General features: G+C 34.7%; 1 protein-coding gene across 2 annotated transcripts in view; it reads right to left on the reverse strand.

The window, feature by feature from the left end:
• LOC150104492 (mitogen-activated protein kinase 1-like) overlaps nt 1-19,319 on the reverse strand; it is a 271,472-nt gene that overhangs the window by 211,730 nt on the left and 40,423 nt on the right. For both annotated transcript variants that reach the window (XR_016548527.1, XM_090395183.1), the window contains exons 2-3: nt 10,544-10,670; nt 6,413-6,468 (exon numbers count right to left, since the gene is read on the reverse strand). Coding sequence is in view for 1 of the 2 variants with exons in the window: in XM_090395183.1 (XP_090251309.1) it covers nt 6,413-6,468; nt 10,544-10,670 (183 nt within the window). In the remaining variant the exon portion in view is untranslated. The remainder of the gene's footprint in view (nt 1-6,412; nt 6,469-10,543; nt 10,671-19,319) is intronic.

Consider the following 19,319-nt stretch of genomic DNA (forward strand, 5'->3'; position numbering starts at 1 on the left):
CCCAAATTGCCAGCCCATCCTCGTTCATTCAGTATCCAAGTAGATACCCGACAGGGTGCACCACAAGAAGGTGAGGATTGGACATTAGGTCAGAAGCTGTGGTCGGTTCTCCGCATTCCTTTAAAGGCTATGTGGAAGTCTCCTCTTAGTTATACAGCTTTGACCCTTAAGCACCCCCATTTTAGCAGTAGATTACATAAAACTTTGGATGATGTTATCAAACCCGTGAATAACATAAAAGGCCAGTCATCGAATACCTGTATTTTTCAGGAACTTTGCCATGAAAACGAATCTGAGCATCGTTAGCTTCACATTGAAGTTAGATGGCTCTCAAATGGAAATTGTCTACAACACTTTAATGATCTCTACTATACTGTTTTGGAATTCCTGTGATGAATTCCAAAATTCATCACATGAATTTTGTGATGAGAACATGTGTAATGTTCTAAAAAAGGAAAAGGGTGACATTGTATATATTTCCGATATTTTCACCAAATTAAATGAGGTTAACATCAAATTGCAGCGGAGCAACATGAATCTTATTAAAGCAAAGGGAATTATAAATGCTTTTATCAGCAAATTAACATTCTACAAGGAAAGCATTGCAAGATGAAATTTTCTGCAGTTCCCAAGTCTACAAATAATACATGATGATTTAATATTAGATACAGCTTTGGATTGTTGTTATTTCTATCTTCTGACACTGAATGAAGAAATGATGATTAGATTCAAAGACTTTGATGAGCTTAAAATACCTGATTGGGTCATAAATTCATTTCTTTCTGATGCCACTTCTGTTCATCCAAATTTATGTGAAAAATTTATTGACTTAAAAAATGATTTTGAAGCTCAAGTACAATTTCAACAGCGTGGGTATGAATGATTCTAGCCAGACATGCAATGCAAGTATCCTCAGCTTTGGCAAAAAATAAAATTACTGTTCATTGCTTTTCATTCTTCATACTTGGTGAGAAAGGATTCAGTGTCGTGTTGCAATTGTTAGCTAAACAGCGAAATAGATCGTAAATAAGTGAAAGAGGAAACTTGAGACTTAGTTTGTCAAACACTGAATCTGATAATGAAAAATTAGCAGGATATCATCAGGCTCAGGGTAGCCATTAATGATTGGCTTATTAAGTACGGTAAGTTTACGTCTTTTCTGAGTAAAAATTAATTTGTATCAGTCATTAACTGATAGTTAATTTTTAATTAACTATTAGTTCAAATATGTTGATGGTAATTTAGGTTTGCCTAATAATATATTATAATTATTTTATTGAGTCATTAACCTAGTGTAAAATTGAGCAGGGGGTGCCAGGCAAAAAAAAAAAAAAATGGGGTTAAGAACCACTGATTTAGGACAAGGCTGAAAATTTCTGGAGCCCTGATTATGTTCATTCTATAAAACATCTAGTAATTACAAAATATTGAATAACAATAGCAAATAATAAATAGGAGCAGCTAAGTTACAAACATGGTTATTCTGCTCTTTCCAAAAGAATTGAAAGAGAGCAAGGTAGACCCTGTACTGCAAAATGAATGGGGTTGGGAGAATTACAAGTCAATTAGTAACTCAGGGATAGCAGGTGACGTCCTCTGAAAGCTAGTTCTATATCCAGGAATGGGTGGACAGAAAATGAATTCTCCACAGAAACAATATGGTGTTGTTAAGAGAATATCCTGTTTCAATAATATGCTCACATTTTATGATAAAATGTTATAAACAAGATGGATAAGAGAAATGTTATTTCTCTTATCCATCAGTTTATACATTCGTAATGCTGCAAGGATTAGCAGTACCACAGAACATTGTTGTACATTACTGGTTGGTCTCAATCTCAGACTCTTGCTCTGTATATGTACTTACCTTCTGAAATTAATTTGCTTCTGTAGCACAGTTGAAAGAATAATATAGGACATGTGCCCTTTGATTAGAGAAAAACTGAGTTCAATTCTCATCATGATGAAAGGAATCATTATATGGACTTTTCAAGTGAAAGCTAGTCAGATGAAGTTAAGTCTCCTGGAAGCAGTAACAACAGAGTATGCATTGTTGGTATGGCGAGGAGAAAGTTGAATAAACAGAACAAGAAATAATTAAAAACATCCAATCACTAGTTCACAAAACATTATGTAAAAATTAATTTTAACACATAGATCTAAGAACTGTGCAACCCTAGGGAGTTCAAACAGTTACGGTGAGAGGATCACTTCACCCCACACCATTTACCTTAAATTCATTCTTCGCACCCATTGGCAATCTATTCCACGCACACACATACACGTGTGAGATTTTTACAAGTTACTCAAATTCATGTTTTTAACGTTTGAAAAGCATGCTGCTCCTAACATTTGAAATTACAAGTTCCTTAGGGATATTTTCCCTTAAGGTCCTCAAATAAACTTCTTGCCTTAGCCTGTATTGTCATTATGCTCAAAGGAACACATTTCTGGATCTGGTCTTCCATCAATATCTTAAGCAATTTTTCCATCTCCATTAGTGCACCTTCACGATGTTTTGTTATTATGGTTCTTTTCATGCTGTTGTTCCTTTAACACGTTCTTTTCTGTGCACTATGATATTTACTGTCGATACTGCAAGACTGAGTTCATGTACTATACCTGTTAAGCTTCATCCACCTTCATATTTCTTTATTATCTGTAATTTCATCTCTAGATTTTCATCTCTAAATTCCTGATATAACGTTTTGAATGTTATCTAGGGAATTTCTTACGTAAGCATGGATTTACGTATCTCAGGACCTGTCTGTATTTGAAAATCATCCAAGGATGACCTAGCCAAACACCATCAATATTTAAAAAACAAACACTTTTTTTTTTCAAAATGGCTATAATAACCGTCATCTCCAGACTATTTAGCCAACATGAGATGCGCGCAGGTAACTCTCAATAAATTAAAGATGCGAAGAAATTATATTCTTGGTTTAATCCTTAATCCAAGTGTAAGCAAACAAAGTTTGCACCTGAACTATTTTTCAGGACTGGGCAACTTCATAAAGAAGCTAATGACTTCACATTACTTGCCTTAGTATCCCATAATGCAAAGCACATATCCTTATGGACATGTATAATGCTATGCATTATGGGAAGCATCACTACCCAGACCAAGTGGAAAAACTTCCAACTTGAAAGGTGATGAGATAATGAGGTGCGACACCTTTTGGCTACTCGTATATGGAAATATGACTTCTGCATTACTTCAACCCTAGTATCACCTCTGGGTCTGGCTCCCACTGATTAGACCTCAATAAAGATCAAAACTGGTCTGAGTAGTGACCCTTCCCATAATGCATGGCATTATACATGTCTATAAGGATATGTGCTTTGCATTATGAGATACTAAGGTAAGGGTCAAAGCTGTATAACTGAGAGGAGACCTCCACATAGCCTTTAAAGGAATGTGGAGAACCAGGACTTCTGGCCTAATGTCCAATTCTCACCTTCTTGTGGTGCACCCTGTTAGATATCTGCCTGGATACTGATCGAATGAGGATGGGCTGGCAATTTGAGATTTAGTTGACTAAATTGTATTCTTATTAGCTTAAACCACAAATAAAAGGATGGTACAACATGACAGAATTTCAGCCCCCCCCCCCGGTGTTTTTGCCGAGAACCAGGGTGAACAGTGAAAAGTCAGCTACTGGAACAAATCCTGAAATGCATCCCAACTCAACATCTCTTATAAGTTCTTCATGTAGTACTATCATAATATCCTGTACACCCCTTGAGAGTACATGTCAGGAATTTGATGATGATGATACTAAGGCAAGTGATGTGATGTCATTAGCTTCTTTATACGAGTTGTCCAGTCCTGAAAAATAGTTCAGGCACAAACTTTATTTGTTTACACTTGGATAAAGGATAAAACCAAGAATATAATTTCTTGGCATCTGTAATTTATAGTTTAACCAAGTGGAAAAACTTCCAACAGGTAACTCTCATTATACCATGCTTTCATTATCCACATTTTTGTATATACTGGTTTCATTTCAGTACATAAGGATTATTGCTGTTTCCTATCTAAGGTAGAGGAAGATTCCATGCATGCACCTTGTTTCCAACCTCCATCTACTGTGCTCAGTGTCCACTTAGTGTCCTTACTGCTTTATTGATCTATGTGGTATTGTTTTTATCTGTAAATAAGAAGATCTGACAAAAGATGAAAGCAACCAATATTTCTGCTGCAAGTTGTGGGTGGTTCGATGCTATTAGAGTCATTGTCTGTTCTACAATCTTAACATGACTGGTGAGGCTGCAACTACAGAATTTCATGATCTCTTCAAAGCAAAGATAGCAGAAGGAAGTTACACACAGAAGCAGGTGTTTAACCTAGATGAAACTGGCCTGTTTTGGAAGTGAATGCCTAGTCATACCTACATATCCAAAGAGAAGACAGTGTCTAGGTTTAAAGCCACCAAAGATCTCTGCACAATGCTATCAGGAGGCAATGCATTCCAGGATTACAAAATAAGATCTCTCATTGTATCATTAAGAAAACCTGCAGCAACTGAAGGGATACACATAAAGGCAAGATTGCATGTTGTTTGGAGAGCAACTCAGAAAGGCTGGATAACATCACAGATTTTAAGTTATTTTTTGTTAGAGTTGCAAGATGTGCTAATATTAAAAAGGAAGAACTACTTTAAATGGTATTTGATATGTACCGGATATTTTATTTATTACTCTTATGCCTTAATGTATGAAAAATAGGTGCATTTCTGATTAAAATAATCTTGAAAGATTGGAATCTCGCTCACTTGGCAATGCAACTTCTATTATCCCATGTTATGTCTCCCATTTTCAATATTTGTGACGATTCTAGAGAGCGCAACCCCAAGTATAATGGGGTTATATAATTATAATAATAATAATAATACACACATATTTAGCTAAATCAAGTCTGGAAACAAATAAATATCATCACTTCCTTCAAAAAAACAAATGCCCATGTCTTTTTAATATTCTTTTAACATATAAAAAAAATTTAATTAGTTAGAACTTAATATTAACCTAAGGTTTGAAACACGGGGGGCAACTCTATTACCATAAAAGCTTTGCTATTTTTTTGTTAATTGTCAGAAATACAAGGTACATTAATAAATTTCAGAAAATAACAAACATTCAACAATAAATCTTACTAGCAATATTTTCAGATTTTATTTAAATTAATTTTCATAAGTCCATTTAATCATCATCGTCATCAAATTCCTGACATGTACCCTCAAGGGGTGTACAGGATATGATAGTACTACATGAAAAATTTATAACGTTACTAACTTCCTATCTACAATTTTCCTCCAAATCAGTCTATTACTTGTCAAGACTCCAATATTATCATTATCAGATCTTATATTTCTATCGTCTAAGGCACACTGTACCGTATCAATCCACCTATATTTTGGTCTTCCTCTGGGTCGTTTTCCTGCCAACCTGGCAGAGAACACTTGTTTTGCTAATCTTTCCTCGCCCATTTTGTTTAAGTGACCATACCACCTGAGATTAGCTCTGCTAACGCATTCCTGGATGCCGACAATGTCAAGTTCTTTCCTAATATCCTCGTTTTTAATATGATATTGCCATTGATGCCATCTGTTCACACCTCTAATCTTTCTCAGGATTCTCATATCTGAGGTCTCTAGTGTTTTACTTCTTTGGTCAAGTGTTTTACTTCTGGCCCAGCTCCATAAGTTAAAATTGGTTTGAACACTGTCTTGTATACAGCTAAATTGATAAATTATGTAATGTTTAAATGGACTTAATTTTCATAAGTCCATTTAAACATTACATAATTTTATCAATTTTTTTTTATCATCTTTCAAAAATTATGAAAGACAAATGTCAGTAAGGTCATAAAAGTACGAACTGTAGATCACACTGGAACTGTTAAGAATTTTCTTTCTAGTGGTGATATGAAAACTGAACATTAAGAAAGTGAAATGATTTATTTTAATCGATCAACATGGAGGAGAGTTAAGAATACCATTGATAGTAAGAATGTAAACAAGAGGGTTTTATCAAACTAAAAGGCAAAATGCATCATGGAGACACCAATCACTAAACATTAATTGAAACATTAATTCCAGTGAGAAGAATCACTGGAAAAGACAATTATGTTAGGAAAGGTAGAGACCATGAGAAGGAGAGGAAGAAAACAAGAGTTAGGTGGTAAACATTGAGGAACTTACGAATATGAAATTACAAGTGCTGAAAGAAGAGAGACAATGTATTGAGAGGGAGAGGGGCCATGTTCACAAAGTTACCTAGAAAAATGGCAAGATTTGCATATAATTTTAAATAAAAAACAGATTGAGTTGCTGAAGTCTAAACACAGCTGCTGTGTCTAACTTGAATCTACCAAAATAGCATGCCTACAGCAAAAAACAAAGGATACACATCTTTCATCTGTTCTACTGTTGGGGCTCTGATGATATCTCTAATGTCTATGATCTTGTAAAGGAGGAGAAAAAGAAGAAAAAAAAAAGAGTACCATCAAATATCATATAATAAAAACAAAAATGCTTTACTGAATAGTTTGAAATAAGTTAAAAGCAGATTAAATAATATCAAAATATTACATTTAATAAAGTCAATAAATATTAATCTGGCTTTACAATGAACAATTTTGTTGTTAGCATGCTCCTACTACATAAGGTACATGCACAATTGATGACTGAAAATTAGGGCAAATTTAATATGAGAATGCACATATGAATTTCTCAGAGGTAATTGATAAGTTTTATATCATAATCAAATTCCTAATATTACCCTTAAGAAGTGTACTAGATGCCATGATAGTACTAACTTTCTATCAACCATTTCCCCCCAAATTAGTATGTTATCTGTCAAGACTCCACTATTGTCAGATCTTACATTTCAGTCATCTCACAGCATCAATCCTCCTAAATCTTGGAATACCTATGAGTCTTTTTCCTGCCATCACACTGTTTTCTAACCTGCTCTTTCCCATTCTATTTTATGTAACTTCCCCCCCTTCAGATTAGCTTTGCTCACACATTCCTAAATGTGAACAATGTCAAGTTCCTTACTAATATCTTCATTTTAATATGATTCTGCCATTGATACTATCTGTTCACTTCCTGAACTTTACTCGGAACTCCCATATTTGTGGTCTCCAGGTCTTTAATCAGATACTTTACTTCTAACCCAGTTCTCAGATTAGTAACTTTAAACTGGTTTGAACATTATGTTGTGTATAGTTTAGCATTTGACTAATTTAGCTCTTATTCCATATAAATTTATTCAATTGACTCCCTACCGTACAATCTTTGCTAATTCTGTTGTCAATTTCCGTTTTTAATTTCATATTCATGAAAAACTGTGCCTAAACAGCTGAAATAATTTATTTGTTACATAGGCACTACAATCAGGAAACACTGATGTTTTCAATGGTCCTGCCTATTTTCACAGTCATTCATTTTACTAATTATCTTCATGCTAAATTTTATAGCAGTTATTCAAATTTAGTTCAAGAATCCTGAAGATTTGTAGTGGACCTATTTAAGAGTACATCATCTGCATAAAGTAAAGACTGAGATTAACATCTTCAATTTTGATATCAGGTTTAATGCTACTTTCCTTTATAATGTAATCCACCGAGATGAATAACAGCAGAGAGTGCAACCTTGTTTACACCTGATTATAAAAGAACCATCTTCCTGTAGCTCCTTCAATTTTAGCAACTTACCTATATCTCCAATACACACTATGTACTGCTTTATTATAATGTCCCATTTATGCCATATAAGAGTAGTGTTTTGAATAGTTTTTCTCTTGGCACCCTCTCATATGCCTCTTCCAGAACTAGAAAACTTAAATACAGATTCTTATATTCCCAGGATTTCTCATCTAAAGTGAAATTTTGATCTTGACCACCTCTATTTGGTCAGAACCCAGCTTGTTTTTCTCCAAGTTGCCCTTCCACAGTTTTTCTTAGCCTCTACTCAAGTATGCTTACATAAATCTTACTTGGAACACTCAGCAGAGAAATTTCCGTAATTTTCACATTCAGTTTTTTACTTTCATGAGAGCTCTACTCCAATCATCTGGAAGTCTATTTTCTGACATGATTTCTAGATTATGCAGTGCAGCACATGTAAATTTTATACCTCTATAGTTTAGCATTTCAAATAGCATCTACCACATTTCAAGTTTTTGAAACCCTGAAATGTGGAAAGTATTTGCATGTACTCTTACTGTTCTATCACTTTTTTGTTTCATATAGCAATCTTTCAAAGTAATTACTCCAGATATATAGAATATCTTCATATGTTAATCAGTTTTTTCACCTTACCCACAGAAACATTGATATGGATAAAATATACCAATCATGTTAAACTTCGTATTCATGTATTTCAATTGAATATCAATGGAATACATTATAATTTTAATAGGCTCTTCGCATCCAAGGCCAGCTGGGTGGTTAATCATCTCCAATTCCTTTTGCAATATTCTTTCGTCCATTTGTAAGTTTGTTTGTTTTTTCAATATCCTCCAGAACATTTTGTCACCCTCCTAATATTTATCTCCTGAATTCTTACCAGTCTTTCAATTTTCAGCTACTTTTACAAACTATTTTGTTTTCTTACATTCTTCTCTGTAATCTCTCAGGGCACATGTTGACCCACTTGCTAGGAACTTTTGAGAGTGTTCTTTTCACTGACTGCCAGTTTAATTTCCAGAATCCACTCTAAAGTTGTGATTTTTCTATCCTTGCAGGCAACTTCACAACATGCTTCTCATGTCTTTGGACACACTAGAAACACCAAAGAATACATTCTTCCTAATTCATTCTGCTTTATTGGTTTGGAACCTCACACAAAGCAACTCGTTTAAAGGAATGAATGACTCGCACTAGAACATCATCTTGTGCTTTCCGTGTCAAAAATTACTTCCAAAATGAGATACTCAATACTTTAAATGAGTTGTTTTGTGTGGGGTTCCAAACTAATAAAGCACCCCCTAAAACCTGAATGTGAAGTTGGGTTGACAAATTCAGGAAATATATGGGACTATCTTAAATATAATTATCATCCAAGCTACTCAAGGAAGACCCAGAGCGTGAACAGAAGATGTCAAAATGGTATAAGAATTTGTGTAATATAATATAAAATGGTTCATTCAGAAAAAAAAAAAAAAAGTCAATCGTTTGGAACTGCCACAGAAGCATTCCGGAGAACTCTTGTTAATGATCAAGAAATTCCCACACTGCATACAGACCAAACAGAAGCTTTCCAATAAGGATATTCTAAAAATAAAAGAAACGGATACAACCTACTTGCTCAAATTGAGGACAGTCCAAATTTCCTTAGTTTTCTTTGGATGTTAAATGAGGCTTATTCCAATCTCAAGAGAAAGTCAATTCTAGAAACATCTTCTTGGAGTTTGGAACCAACTCAAGAAGTTGCAGAAAGGTCCTTATAAAAATTTTTAAAAAAATGCACTGTTTGGGTACACTTTCCTTAAGATGCCCAATTGGCCCCTTCTCAAAGTAGTAGTATGTAGATGTGCTTGAGACACTTTGAAAAGACTTGGCATCACTTATGAATAAATTCTAGTACAGCAGGATGGTGCCCACTGCATACATCAGTTATGACTGTTATGAATGATTGTAAAAACATTTTGGGAGATGGGAAATCAGTCTCAACATTGAATTCCAGTGGGCTCCCCACATCAGCAATTTAAATTCCAAGGGCTACACGTAACAGTGTAATGCAAAAATATTTTACCATGAGGCCCAAAAAAATGCATAGAACTAAACAGGAGTCATCTTAGATCTGGAAGCAGAACGAATTGGATGCTTTTAATTTTAAAAAGCTGAAGAAAACTTATATCCACTTTTCATTGAATTTGAATAAAAAATGTCTTACTTTAGAATTTTTTTCATTTTTGCAACCCCCTTTTTTTGGAAGGAGGGCCACCCTAAAAGCAATCCTATTGGTCAGTACAGACAGTAGCTATACTAACCAATGTTGAATTTCAGCATGAGCACATGATCTCGTGGATGGGTACGATTATTAACCATTAGAGTAATGTTGAATTTATATTACTAAAATTTTAATAATTCTTGGAGAATGAATAAAATACAGTTTAAAACTGCCTGAAAAAAAAGTATCTGGTTTGTGTTAAAAGTAACTAGACCTTCTCATAACCATTCTCATTTTTCAGTATACTTACACTGTTTTTCTCCTTGCTCAGATTAAAATAATGTACTGGAATAATTTTCAAATTCCATACAATTCCATATTTAATAATGTCGTATTCCTACTCATAACCATTATCATTTTTCAGTGTACTTATGCTGTTTTCCCAAGGGCTATACTTACACTGTTTTTCTCCCTTGCTAAGATTAAAATTATGGACTGAAATAATTTTCATATAAAAGGAGCTTAATGTCACAACAGTCAGTATGCTTTTATTAATGCTTAGCAGCAATGGTGCTATTGTGGAGCTAATATATCTGCATTGCTAATCTAAGTGTTGAACTAAATTTGTAAATACTTACATTTTCATGTTTAAACCTAGTGAGAATTTTTATTTCCCGTAAAGTTCTTTGACAATATGTCTGATGTTCAAATGGAGAAATTTTCTTGATGGCAACTTTCTCTTTAGTTATGTTATCAAAGGCAGACCTAGGGGGAAAAAAAAAAAACACTTAGGGAAAAAGTTAATTATATCAGAATTCTTTTTAATATTTTAAAGTAATTATCTTTGCATATGTGCTATATAAATAGCTTTATAACAGTCACATGGTTGCAATTTTTGTATTCGAGTATAATTTATTTCATTCTCATCATGACAATGTAACACAAATGAGCTACATGTAACAATCTATCAATAGTGAGAGTGAACCCCAAATTTCTCTGAATTCTGGCATTTTTATTTTAGCATTTCAATAACACACACACACACACACACACACACACACACACACACACACACACACACACACACACACACACACACACACACACACAATGAACAAAAACTCATTCCAAAAAAAAATAGATGTGGAACTTCTATTTAAAGAAGTTCCACATCCAATTTAACATTCAGTCTTAATAATAATAAATGAGAAATACCATCAAGGTCATCTAAACCAAACGTATTATTCCTAACAGAATCTCAACCAACTACTTTATCTGTCCAAACTATACTTGATTCCTTCTATCACAACAGCAACATATGTGCATTTGTTTAATTTGACATCCCATGTCAGAAATTGCCAAACCTGAAATCCTCCATTATTTTTCTAAGTACTCTGACTCATTCATTTGCAATACATGCTCCAAATTCTAATAACCATTCTGACTTCTTTGATTACCTATCTCTAAAACTTTATTTCGGTCTAAACACCAAACACTGAAGTCAGCTTCAATGGAGATTTCAACACCAATTCCACAAATCAAGCTGATAGAGATGCTGAGATATTTGCTGTTAGCAGTGACCTAACACAAATAGTCCATCTGACCACCAGATGCTAGTTACTCCCCAAAATCATCCTCCTAACATCTTTGACTAGCTCTATTTTTAAATACACAGAGGTTGCCAATTCTCCTCTTGGCAACTCAGCCCATAACCTCATCCAAGTTTCCTTTACTATGGAACAACGTTCAGCACAGTCATTCTCAGTCTTCTGAACTTTGGCATTACAAAAGCACCAAATCGAATAACCTCCATTATGCCTATTTCTTATTTCCACAGTCAAATTACTATTTCTATTCTCCTGATCTAAACATCTGTTCTGAATAAATATCAGGAATAACTTGAATTTCCAACAAATCTACATGGGCAGTCTAAGCAAAAATCCATAATATGAAATGTTGCTAGAGACAAAACTCTAGCTTCATACTCAGCTTTGGAAAGGCATCTCTCATTCATCCTGAGAGCATTATCACATCACCCAAAAATAAGGTGAACCTTCTAGCATTGTTCTTCTTTTACAATTCCTACATTGAATCATGGGTATATTCCACATTAACACAAATAGCTCAATCCATGACTTTTCTGGTCTTCTGTCAGAAAAAAATCAGAAGAATCCTAAATAGCTTGAATTCCAACAAGTCTACCAAGCCCTACTATTGTGGTAAAAACTTGTGTTCCAGAATTAACACCTATCCTATGTTTGCCTTTCTTCCTCAATTAGCATTTATCCTAAAGCAGGGAAACAAACTAAATTCAATCTCTCACTCCCAAAAATTGTCAGGCAACAAACTAATGTCCAATTGCTTACTTCAATTCTCTCCAAAATCATGGAGATCAACAGCTGAATTCTTCACCATTTTGAGATCCACCAGATAATTTGCAATATGGATTCCACCACATAGCCTGTCTCCTGGCCCAGATATAGCACAGCATACTCAGCAAATACAGTTTTATGGTCTGCCTTCTAAACTTTGCAATTGGGTTGCAGTTTCCTCTCTGATCACCCAATACAGATGGTATATACCTTCGTTTTCTCTCAGATTTTCACCTAGCATTGGTGAAGGTCTCTCAGACCTTCAATGCTAGGGTACATCTGGAGAAGATCTGAACTTTCACATATTTCCCTCTGCACATGAATGCTCTTTCCCTGAGCTTTTCTCACCCTCGCTCAGATTATATCCAAAACTTTGTGAATGAAACACTCCATTCTTATTCATCATCATCAAATTCCTGATATGTACCTTCAAAGGGTGTACAAGATACTATGACAGTACTAAATTCCAACTGAAAAATTTCCTCCAAATTAGTATGCTAATATGTCAAAACTTATATTTCATTCTTCTAAGGAGGCACTTCTAATTAGATCAATCTACTTACATCTTTGTCATCCTCTAGATCTTTTACTTGGCATTGAACACCTGTTTTGCTAAAATTTTCTCTCTCATTTTGTTTAGTAAGTAAGTAACCTACCACTTGAGATTAGCTCTGCTCACACATTGCTAACAGTGTCATGTACCTTCCTAACATTCATTTCTTAATATAGTTCTGCTATTGATGCCATCTGTACATTCTCCTAATTTTTCTCAGAACTCTCACATCTATGGTCTTCAGTCTTTGATTAAAAATATTATTTCTACCCACCTCTCAATTCTAAAAGTTAAAATCAGTTTGTATACTATCTTATATACAGCTAGTTCAGTGATTTAGCAATTCCTCTCTTCATGTTATTTTTTTTTATAAGTGAAAACACACATCCAGGGATAATAACAACTAAATTTTTTGCCTTGCTCACCAAGGCATCTTCACAGACACATACTTTACCTATGCACAGAGGCAAACATCAGTAGGAAGACAAAGACTGAGCGTAATAGGCAGGATAGCTGGCATGCTCTATGGGTATGGTAATGATATCTTGTTAATTCCATGAAAGGAATCAAAATGATCCACTAAATGTCTCAAAGTGATCATTTCACAGATTTTGGATAAGGTGAAACAGCCATATTTGTTTAAATTTGGAGAATTGTTCCATATCTTCCTATAAAAACTAATGTTGGAATTCTACAAGACTTAGTTCTTTTGTCCACCCTCTTCCCTCTAAACATCGATGATCTACTCCAGCTGACCACCAACACAATGCATAGTTCTGGTGATGACAGCACAATGCATTCCGTTTTATTTGACAAATCCTGCAATCCACAAATCACCACAACCTCCAGAACCTTAATATCTACTACCCTTATACCAGTCTCCAAACCATTCCTCAATGTGATGTGAATAACTTTGGTCAATTTGAATGAAAGCAAAAACACAACTCCACTTTATTCCCACACACACACACAAAAAAAAAAAAAAAAGAAAAGAAAGAAACCTTTCATTCCAGTGTAACTTTAAACAACACTCAAATCTCTATTCAAGATGAGATTTACCTTCATGTGATTACTCAAACCTGAAATTTTTTTGGGGCACAAAAATAGCAAAATTATTCCCTTCTCTGCATCCAAAAAAACTAAGTTTCCTTTTTCATATGAAGCATTCCTTTACCTCCAAAGGGCCCTACTTCTATACAAATTGAAAATTTATCCAACCATTAAATTCAGCTCTCTCATCTGTGGTGGGGATCACATCAGCTCCCTAAAAATGATGAATTCTATATAGAAAAGAGCAGTTGCACTGATTAATGACCCCTCTTTCACAAATACACTTTCATGCAGACATTCAATTTCTATTGCCTGCATCTTCTACAAATACATCTATGGCTAATATTCAGTAGAATCGGTATCAATAATTCCTTCACTCTGTCAAATCCATTCAAATGTGTGCGGCAATAATCACTCCTTTCACAGTTCAACTTCAAACCCATAGAAAAAGTTCACCTCCTCCTCTTTGTTCATAACTTCTAATGTTGTTGTCCAAAATAGTCTCCCAGGGAATATAATCTACAGATCTTCAAATCAAATGTGAACAGGTTTTGTCCATCAACAGTAATAGCAAAGTATAAGTTAAGTGACATCTCACGGATGGAACCTTCATAAAACGTCATAAGAATAGTAACACTCAAAACAAGTAAGAGTGATGAATGGCTGCTTGGAAATGATTTTTGGAATATAAAGATAATAAGCTGAAAGGCTATTTTACTGGCGAATTTGTTAATTAAGAGGGCGATGTTAAATCCCGTTTTATTTTATAGCCGGGTACGAAACTCAGGTCAAGATTTCGACCCGAGTTTCGTACCCGGCTATAAAATAAAACGGGATTTTACATCACCCTCTTAATTGATTTTTGGAATAGTTGAACTCTAGTATATTCAGATATATTAATGATTTCTAGACACTGGGTCCCTAGTTTCTGTTAAGAGGACCAAAACTATGGACTCTATGTCTAGTTTCTATTAAGGGAACCAGCAGTAGATTCATTGATTCAATGTGAAAATAAGTTCCCCTAGATAGAGCAATACTCAGTGGATATGCCAGTATCCCAAATTTCAGTCTGTATCCCAATCAATGTCATGATTTGTAGTAGAAGAAAATGATATGCAAGTTCAGATGTTTTCTGAGCTTGCACGTCATTTTCTACTACCACAAATCATGCCACTGCTTAGGATACAGACACCATGATCAGATGTTTTCTTTTTCATATGTCAAACTGATGAGATGTTTGTAGAAGAAGTTAGTCTTTCAAGAGATCAAAGGAGACCAGAGATTGAGAGATTTGTAAGCTACTAAGGCTATCAAGGAGATGTGATACACAATATATATAAATCCCTCACAGTCAAATCATTTTCACTTTCCAAATGTGTTGCCTGTTTCCATAAAGAGGCTCTGGCATATCCACTGAGTATTGCCACCACAGAAGAATATCTTCCCTAGTAAGAGGAAATGCCAACTAAATGTCTAGGTCAGTGATGGCGAACCTATGCCACACGTGTCAGCACTGACACACTTGAGAGTTTCGATAAATCATGTAAGATCGCTCTCAGTTAAGGCGAAGGTAGGTTTTGGTTCATTGAAAGAATTATATTTTATAGTTAGCCTATTTCTATTTTATTTTGTAGTTAGCCTATTTCTATTTTATTTTGTAACTAGCCTATAAACAACGAGCGTTTTAAGTTTACGTTTTCTTTCTTAATCATTATAATTTCTGCATAATCGTATGATATTATAAAAACTTATAAAAATTATTATCAATATTATATGATACAAACTTATAAATACGTGCTTTATATATTATAAACTTAAACTTTTCATTTGACTTCTGTGTGAAATTTGTTCATGCATGTATTCCAAGTCTCTTGACTGAGTAATACAAGTTATAAACATATTTAAAACCACTTTAACAGAAAATATAATTTGCAGCATTAAATATTGAATTTATCTGAGTAAACAATGAAAACATTTCTATAGTTGCAATAAATTCAGTAAATTTTTAAATAAGCGCCTCCGTAGCGCAATTGGAAGAATGACGGTACGTTGCGCCCTTCGATTCAAATCTCGTCATGACGGGAGGAATCTTTATATGGACTTTTTCAATTGAAGGTGAGTTACCCGATCTCATACAGAGGTAGCAGGGTTTTTTCTCATGTAAACTCGGGTTTTTCATCCAGCAAACAGACAAATCGGCCCTTTAGAACACACGCAATTTACAGACAAAAATACCAAAAATACTAGCTGTAGTCGTGGTGGGCAGTAGATGGCATGATGTAGGTGATTGGTAGTAGAGGTTTGGTGTAGTAGTGGAGACGGAGTGTTGTATAGTAGGTGTCCTCTCGCGATGTCTTCAGACTCCTTGGAAGTGTCACGAATAATAATAATAATAATGTAAATAGTAACAACTTATGATGATGTTGCAACAAAACCTACTAAATAGCTGCTATTTAGTAGCATGATAGAGAGTAAAACGTAACAAGGTTGCTACGAACGTACCAGTAATAAATCTGGCAACCCTACTGAAAGAAGTAGTGGTAGTCTTGCATGGTCTGCCACTTAAGTAATTTGAGTTGCTGGTGTATAATTCATTTCCAGTATTTGTTAGTTCTTATTAATTATTACTGCTTAATTACCGCTGTTTACAATTGTGCTCTTTCTTAATTTGTGAACCCTTTTACAATGGCAGCTAGCACTAATAAAAAACTAAAATTATCACAGAAAGGAAGTGGAAGAAATTTCCAAGATGCCTGGACTGAACAATATGATGTTATTGATAGAGGCGATAAAGTTCTCTGTAAATTGTATGGTGAGCTATCTGTGAGTAGAACTTGGAATGTAAGAAGACATTTTGAAACTAAGCACAAATGGCTCCTAGAAAAAACTTTTGAAGAACGCAAAGAATACATATCACAACATCTAAAACTGGCAGAATCACAATCAGGGACTTTAATTAAATTTGTTTCAGGACCTTCAAATTTAGTAGCCGCAAGTTAGAGTATTTCACATGCTATTGTTGAACATGGGAAACCACTTAGTGATGGTGATTATATTAAAGAAGCTTTCATAAAGTGTGCACCATTTTTATTTGAGGACTTTCATAATAAGGAAGCTATTGTAAAGCACATGAAAGAGTTACCATTAAGTAGGAATACTATTAAAGACAGAGTTATATCAATGAATGCTAGTATAGAAAATCAAATACAACTAGACTTGAACTCATGCCATTGTTTTTCCATTTGTCTCGATGAAACTACTGATATTATGTCATCAGCTCGATTGGCTATAATTGCAAGGTATGTTCATGGTGATTCTATGCACGAGGAATTGATAAAGTTAGAAAATTTACCTCAAAACATGACAGGTGAAGACATATGCGACTGTGTTGTTAAAGTGTGCCGTAGATTTATCGAAAATATTTTTGATTGCAACTGATGCCGTGCCTAATATGGTTGGCTGTAATGTCTGTTTTATCAAACAATTTACAGAATATGTTGGTCATCCCCTGGTTTGTTTCCATTGTATTATACAGCAGGAGACACTGTGTGTGAAATCAGGCTTAAAGGATTTGGATGATGTGATGAGAAATGTGACAAAGGTAACTAATTTTATTGCTGCCAGGGCTTTAAACAAACGAGAATTTAATTAACTTTTAAGCAAAGTTGAATCAATGTACAATGGTCTATTAATGTACAATAATATTCGATGGTTGAGTCGTGGCCAAGTACTTGAACGGTTTGTTGAATGTTTAAATGAAATTATATTTAAATATGAAGGGCATGGAGCATTAATTTTCTCAGTTGAACGATTCTGCTTGGCTCAGTAAGCTGATGTTTTTCATTGCACCTGAATGAACTTAATATACAACTGCAAGGTTTCGGAAAATCTGTCGATGTTATGTTTGGCACGATCAAGAGCTTTGAAAATAAACTCAAAATATTTCAACGTGATTTAGAAAGTAACAATTTCCAGTATTTGCCAAGAGTGAAAATTTTTTTTAACAAAACCAGTCCCAAAAATCGTGAACAACATAGCAACCAATCTATCGAAGTTCTAAAGTCAGTAACTCAGCAGTTTTCTTCTAGATCTGAGCAATTTCGAATGTTGGAACAAACAATCCAATTCATAAAGTATCCTGATGAAACAGAATTCATGGATCTTAAATTAGATGGCTTTGGGTGGTTGATTTAAAAGATCTAGAAATGCAACTAGCTGACTTCCAGTGTAATCCTATCTGGTAAAGAAAGTTTATTGCTCTTAGAAATGAATTAGAAGAACTTGAGCGGGAATGTCTGCATGATACCAGCATGTAAAAATTCAGACTGTGAAATTCTAAGCGTGTGGAATAGCCTTCCTGAAAACTTTCATGCTCTTAAAATCTTTGCTAAAGCTCTTCTAACAATTTTCTCTTCTACATGGTAGCAGGGTTTTTTCTCCCGGAAACTCGGGTTTTTCATCCCGCATACATACAAATCGGCCCTTCAGAACACACGCAATTTACAGACAAAAATTACTAGTTGTGGTGGTGTTGGAGGTCGGCGGTAGATGGCGTTGATTCGTAGTTGAGGTAAGGTGTAGAGATAGTTGAGGATGTCCTCCCGCGATGAGTCTTCGGACTCCTTGGAGGTATCAGGAATAATAATAATAATAATAATTACATACTCTTGTGAAACTCTATTTTCTGCCTTAAATAATATCAAATCGAAAAGGAGAAATAGATTGAGCAATGATTTGAGCGCTGCCTGTGTAGCATTAAAATGTAGACACTACAGCCCTTCTATAAAGCAACTTTCTACCAGTACTCAGCAACAGAAAAGTCATTAAATATAATGTAAGTTTGTAATTTCACTTTATTAAATTAATTGTATAATATGAATACATAGATTTTACATCAATGTCCTATTAAATAAATAGCCTAATATGACTTGTATAAGTCACCATCTATGATTATGTAGTTAAATTTATAATGCATGTATGCAAGTGGCACATCAACAACGTCAATATTTTAAAAAAAAAGATGTTTGACATACCTGGATAAAAATGTTCGCCATCACTGCTCTAGGTGATAGATATCTTTCACTGCCTTGTGAAACACCACCACCTTGCTTCCTCGAAGTCAGAAGTAGACTGCTGCCAAGTTTGGTCTGTACAGCAAGGGTTCCCAGTTTCAGTTTGCTCCCTCCCTGTCTCTCGCCTTCTCTATTTTCATTTGCAGTGCAGGTGAATGACACCTTTCAAGGATGTGCCTAAGACACTGTAGGACCAAAACCATATCCCATTCAAAAGCACAGCAGTGAACAGTCAGGCCAGCCACTAAATAATAAAAAAAAATCTGGTGGCTTCCCAATCTGCTTGCAAAAAAATCCTTCTATCACTTGTCTACCACTTACTCTCAGTCAAGTAAGTGGTAGAAGGATTTTTTGCTTAGGGAAATGT

The sequence above is a fragment of the Typopeltis vanoorti genome, chromosome 7, assembly GCF_054136105.1.
Source record: "Typopeltis vanoorti isolate ZY-2024b chromosome 7, IOZ_Tvanoo_1.0, whole genome shotgun sequence".
NCBI lineage: Eukaryota > Metazoa > Arthropoda > Arachnida > Uropygi > Thelyphonidae > Typopeltis > Typopeltis vanoorti.